The sequence below is a fragment of the Pithys albifrons genome, chromosome 16, assembly GCF_047495875.1.
Source record: "Pithys albifrons albifrons isolate INPA30051 chromosome 16, PitAlb_v1, whole genome shotgun sequence".
Classification (NCBI taxonomy): domain Eukaryota; kingdom Metazoa; phylum Chordata; class Aves; order Passeriformes; family Thamnophilidae; genus Pithys; species Pithys albifrons.
The window spans coordinates 13,377,551-13,383,550 of record NC_092473.1 but is presented as its reverse complement, the minus strand read 5'-3'; the positions used below and the strand labels follow the sequence as shown (position 1 = coordinate 13,383,550).

The following is a 6,000-nucleotide window of genomic DNA, read 5'->3' as shown; positions in this document are numbered from 1 at the left end:
CCTACCAGAGGTACAACTCATCCTTCTGAAGTCTGTTTTGCCATTACCAAAGCCATAACACTTGCTAAATTAAAAGATCTCTGCTGTGCTGCCAGAAGACATGTTAGCCAAGGGGACTGCAAATGGGTATCAAACCAAAGGGGTTTGCTGGAGGCTGCTGGAAGGAGTTGATTCCTTTGCCAGTCACAAGGTGTCATGTCCACCCACTGTTCCACGTGGCTAAAGTGAGTCAAATCCACTTTCCTCCTAAGACATCCCTGTACTACACGAGGAGCCTGGAATAGTTTCAGTAAAAGCCTCCTCCTACTGGCCAACCCAAATGGTCCTCAAGGCAGGAGGGATGGGAGAGGGAACCAAGTGACAAAAGGAAACCTCCAAATTCCTTTTGGAAAAACTGTTTAAGACCCCCAGACTTATGCCCCATGGAAAATAAAAGGCAGTCTTTTGCCTTGTCTCTACACTCTTACAGATCTGCATGAAACACTGTATGACCTTTGCTGCCTCTCACACCAACCCTCAACTTCCCTCTCTGAAGAGTAACACAGGAGCTTTGCTGTTTGCTGCGGCAGAAGGTCAGAACAGCCTCCAGACCATCACCCAACAAGCTGAGGACCACCCCACCAACGGGGGGTGAAGGTGACTGCTCTAGTGCAGAAGATCAACCAATATTTTCTCCAGTTCCCAGAGACAGTGGCCATGCCTTCCCCTGCAGGGCTATTGCAAACAAAAATCTCCAGCATTAAGATGTGATCAATCAAATGCACACAGGACCTCTTGGAGACATCCTTCCTCATGTGATCCTCAGGCATCAAGCTACTTTGGCTGTTGTCCAAAGCAAGTGATGAATAATTTTAAGAAATCAATCCAAGTACAACCCCCTTTTTGTTTTTAATATCTTTACAGGAACCAAGTTAATACAGTTCCACTGTCATCTTATTTCCCTCAGAGGGAATGGAGAGAAAATGTATCTGAAAATCCAGGCGGCTGAGCCCGGTAACTCTTCTTCCTGAATCCTCACATAAATAAGCATTCGTATTCAGAATTTTTCTGTTTTAAAAAAAAACAGAATCATTTGCCATTTTCTTTAAGCTTGGTACCACGTTTCTTTAATGTTGTTGTGAGACACTGCACCCATCTTTCAGCATTTGATTGCCTTAGGTGACCTTACTGAAATGGTCCTATGGTTCAAAGCTCTCAGAAGTGCGGTATTAAGGCATAGAATGTGAGTTTTCTTTCCAGGGAGCAGACTGTATTTGTATTACATTCCTTTAGATGCTGAACTGCAAATCCCATCCCCTTGGAGCCAAAAGGGGAAAAGACAGTTAAAAATATCCCAGCAGTCATACAATCAGTTGTCTGTATTTTTTTGAATCTTTTTTAAAAAAAAAAGGAAAAAATATCCCATAGGTAAAGACAGAACAGAGTTCCAGATATGGGTTCTTGGGAGGGGTTTTCCATTCTTTTTGGCACCTTGTGATTCTAACAGCTGCTGTCCTCCCATTTAAAAATCTGACTTTAAAAAGAGCTGTGTATCAGCTATGTTTTGAGCTGTTACAGTTGTGGTTTGTTTCCTGTGAAAGCTGCTTTAGGATTCCTGCCATCCCATGCCCACCCCGCATCACTCCAGCTCCTCCCACCGGTTCTTCATTCACTGGTTGCCTGTCCTTGTGGCATTGCAGATGTGATGACTCCAGTCTGGGCTGGGGCTGCTCCACTGGGCTCCTCTATCCGGGGTCTTTTCACTTCAGGTTCACTGGACGAGGCTGCCGCCGTCTCCTCGGTGTTTGTCTCGCAGACCCGGCTGACGACAACAGGAGTGGACGAGCTGGCCTGGGCTGCAAGGAGCTGCAGTGGATTTGTGAGAGCTGGGAAGGAGGGGAAGAGAGAGAAAGAGATTTAGTGTGATGAAGCAGCACAAGTGTTTGCTATTCCAGAAAGAAAGAAAACAAAATACCACCGTCAAATGGGACAGCTGGCACACAGTCAAGTGTTTTTCCGTTCATTTTGAAAAGCTTGTTTGCCTTGTCTCTCCCTCTCCATTCACAACCTCAACTTGTGCAAGTTTACTAAACCAGTAATAACCCTGTTCATAGGAGAATTTCTTTCTTCCTATTCATTGTCAAACAAGGCATTGCTAGCTAAGCATTCACCTCCAGTAGGAGAGGATCAAGCCCTGGTTAAAAACCACAGCATATCTCCTCTTTGAGAGGTAGTTCTCTGATCACCTACAACCAGAACTTCTTGCAAGGTTCAACATCTGTGTGCTGGGCCTTCACTTTGGAGGTTTTGAGGCTCTCCTGAGCCCTGCTCGCACAGGAAGAACAGAGAGGCTGTTGGGAAACTAGATTAGAATCCAAATGTTGAGGGAACTGACATCTCACTTGTAAAAGAGGCAGGAAAGAACCCTAAACAACCACATGTGTTCCCATCAGAACCGGGAATCAGGACACAGGAATTTCTGGCTTTCAGTCTTGCATTTCCGTACTAACACAAGATCTCACCCTTCCATTAACAAAGTGGTGAGAAAAAAGACGATTTAAGTAACAACCCTCCATAAAAATGTCTACAGTTCTTAGTTCCAGACAGAGAATGTGCTTACACACTGGCTTTGGCACCCTACACTGCTTGGAAAACAAAACACATGCAGTTTTTGGACTCTGCTTCAATCAGAGAGGCAGCCAAAGGGGACTCAGGAGACAGAACATCCTCTGCCCTCCAGACTGATTTGCAAAGGATGGAATCACAGAACATTAGTGCTGTGTTCACTACTAAATGCATCAAAAAAGGAGCCTTAGGATAAATAAACAAAGCAAACAGAACAAAGTCCCTCAAAGCCCAGCAACTTCTACCAAGGCATGGGAAGGAGGCTGCAGAGTATCAAGAGGATGAAGAAAAAAAAAACAGGGTAAGGATGAGGGCAGTCACCAATTACAGTTCAGTGACTCACAGAACCTAAACCATGCAGCTGAAGAGAAGTTAACTACTTACAGATGAAAGTCAAGAGACTCAGGCTTTGGTTTGCAAATCAGAAAATTCACTGCCACTTATAAAAAACCTCAGAAGAAACTGGAATACTTCCCAGTTTGGTTACAGTTAGAAAAATTTTGGTGAGATTAGAATGTCTTAAGATAAAAATGTTAACTAAAAAGCTGTCTGATTCCATATTAGACAAACACTACTGATGGGTAGTAGAAACTCAACCTATCTGATCTATAAATATCTTAACATCCTACTTGCATAAAAACCTTATCAGTTTTTCATTGCTCCAATAAGATTCTTGCAATTCAAGTGCAAGCCAGGTGATAACTGAAGAGATGTGGCAGAAAATTCTGCAGAAACATTCCTACCTTCAAGAAAGCCATGCAGATCCCACAAGTGCCCTTCATTTCAAACTCCCCAAATGCACCAGCCTGGGACAGCAGAGGTGCTTGGCATCTCATAGAAAAGGGATGTAAGACACCTGGATGTTATCATCCCTAACTGAACAAAACCTGAGGAGCCGAGCAAGCAAAAAGAGGAGTCTGCCAAGACATGGCTTGTATGGAAATAAAAAGTCAGGCTTGACAAATGACTAGAACACATCCTGTGTATACAAAAATCCTACATTCGTTCACCTGGTGAAATAGATCTTATTTCTCTCAGGCTTTAAGACCTTAAGATGGGAAAGTATGTTATTTTCTTAATACTCTATGGAGTCATGTTTCACAAGCTCTAAAGAGCACCATGGAAATTTTATTATTTGGCATGCTGCAAGTACTGCTGGTCAGAGGGAAATAAATGGAAACAGGCTCTCCACAAGAATCACTGACACTTTCAACCAGCAACCCTCAAAAGGCAGAGAGTCTAAGTGGTAGTAACTGCGTAGCCAAGGGGAAAGGAAGGACACTGAGTTTTCAGTAACAATGCTGGATAGCAAAACTTTTCCACCAGGAAAAGGAGAAGAGGTGAACAGGATATCTGTCTATGACATTCAGAGTCACAGAAGTTGAAGAACTGGAATACCTCTGAAGTGGACACACGAAATAACTTGATACATACTATCCATGAAGAGAAAATGATTGCAGCTTTACACCCTGCCTGCTGAGCTGAAGGAGCAGTCCCACCCAAGCCCACAAGCAGAGCCTACCGTAGGTGTTGCCGGCGATGCTGTTGGTGGGCACAGCGTGTTTGCCGTTCTGGGTGACCGCCCGCACGGGGAGCTGGTGCTGCCCGATGGCCACTGGAGCTGCCTGCTGAAGGATTGTCACTGTCTGCCCAGGGACACCCTGTGCCATCTGACTGGCCACTGTCTGGATGACACGGCTGGCTGTGGGTATCGCGGCAAATGCAATCGTTGGCTTCTCATCCATTCCTGTTGAAGAGCAGAGGAGATGACAATCATTTACTGCCCTGGCTCAGGAGCTGCCTTTCATCTCGTTAACACTTCACCAGTGGTACACACCCCAGGCTTAGAGATGTGAGAATACCTCAGCACCACGGAAGGTCAGGGATGAATATTGGGTAATGCTAAAATATTCCCTATTACACACTTACCCTATCAATATTAAGAATTTTTTTCTTATAGCATAAGCCACTCAGAAAAAAAAAAAGAAGACTATCAACTTGACCCTTAGCTTTAAAAAGGCATCATCTCCCTTCTTGGCACATTGTAGCTGTGATATGGACAGCAGTCTCTGCAAATCTCCTAGCTTACTTTGTAATTTCAGACAAATTGACCTGACTTTCAATACCACACAGCAGGATAAGGCATTAGGATCTTAAACAATGCCTGGAGCCAAAAGTCTGCAGCAGCTTGCTGTCAAGCCTAAATGTAGGCTGATTTACAAGGATATCTTCCCACAACTGCAAGCTCTTGCTATGGAAATATAGGAAGAAACTAGGAGGGAGGAAAAACAAAAAATAAAAAGTAGGGCTGAGTTCCTGGACAGAGGTAACTGCTTGAGAGCACTCAACCACTTTTTTCACATCCCAGGTAAGTAAGGGGTCAATTCAGCAGGTATGTACCAGATACAGGACAGTGTCCTGTTGGGCATGCAGGAAAGGAGAGAATGACTGTTCTCTTCCAGGGGCTCTGTGGGTCTCAAAGCAGAGAGGGCAGGAAGTACAACATCATTAGTCCTGTAGGAAAAGAAGACCTCTCCCATTTTCACATTAGCAGACAACAAAAGTGGAGTTAGATGGGACATAAGCACTGAGCTGAAATGTGCAGGCAAGCTGATGGGAAGTGGGGAGAGGAAAGACAGGAAAAGCAAGGAGATTAGGAAGGAAAATGCAGCAATCAGGGAAGGTAGAGACCAGAAGAGGATATAAGTGGGAATAAGAGTGGGACAAGTAGGCAAAGAACAAGCAGCAGCAAGAACTAGTGAATAAAAGAAGGGAGCAGGTGACAGGCAGCTGCAACTGTTAGTACTTTAGGAACATGTGTGGGATCCAGACAGGAATTTCTAGAAAATGTAAGTGAAACTCAAGTAAGATAAGCAGTGCTGAACTAAAAATGGCAGTGGTCCTGCTACTGTTGTAGGGGAAGCTCTTTGTAATTTTTTCCTTCAGGGAGAGAAGAATCACTGTCCCACTGCTCACATAAAAGCAGTCAAAGAAACCAGCCATGCTGATGATACAACTCACATCTATCTTGTAGTACTAAGACCTTCCCAAATGGGGAGCAGACAAGGTGTTGCCTACATCACAGCAAGGGAACATTTAACTCACTAAATCCCCCAAGGCTGGAATTTCCAACTTAGGAACAAAAGAGGCCTTTGTTGTAACTGGTTTTTGAAGATTGCTTTAATGGAGCACTGCCTGCACTTCCAGAAGCACATGCTTTCCTCTAGGAATCCAGGTCTGTGGAAAAGAAGGGCTCAATCATTTTCAGGCCATCCTGAAGCAGAGTTTCAGCCTTTCCCAGGCCATCTCTTTTAGCTGGAAAATGCAGACTTCCACAGCATGTGGAATCAATATACTGGCATGGTATCAATTTTGAGGATGATTTCAAGAACATGT

The 6,000-nt window shown here is 44.2% G+C and overlaps 1 protein-coding gene across 1 annotated transcript in view; it reads right to left on the bottom strand.

The window, feature by feature from the left end:
- Positions 1 to 1,078: 1,078 nt before the first annotated feature.
- FOXK1 (forkhead box K1) overlaps positions 1,079 to 6,000 on the bottom strand; it is a 46,974-nt gene continuing 42,052 nt past the window's right edge. The window contains exons 8-9 of the mRNA XM_071570774.1: positions 4,127 to 4,351; positions 1,079 to 1,865 (exon numbers count right to left, since the gene is read on the bottom strand). Coding sequence (XP_071426875.1) covers positions 1,645 to 1,865; positions 4,127 to 4,351 — 446 coding nt within the window. The 3' untranslated portion in view covers positions 1,079 to 1,644. The remainder of the gene's footprint in view (positions 1,866 to 4,126; positions 4,352 to 6,000) is intronic.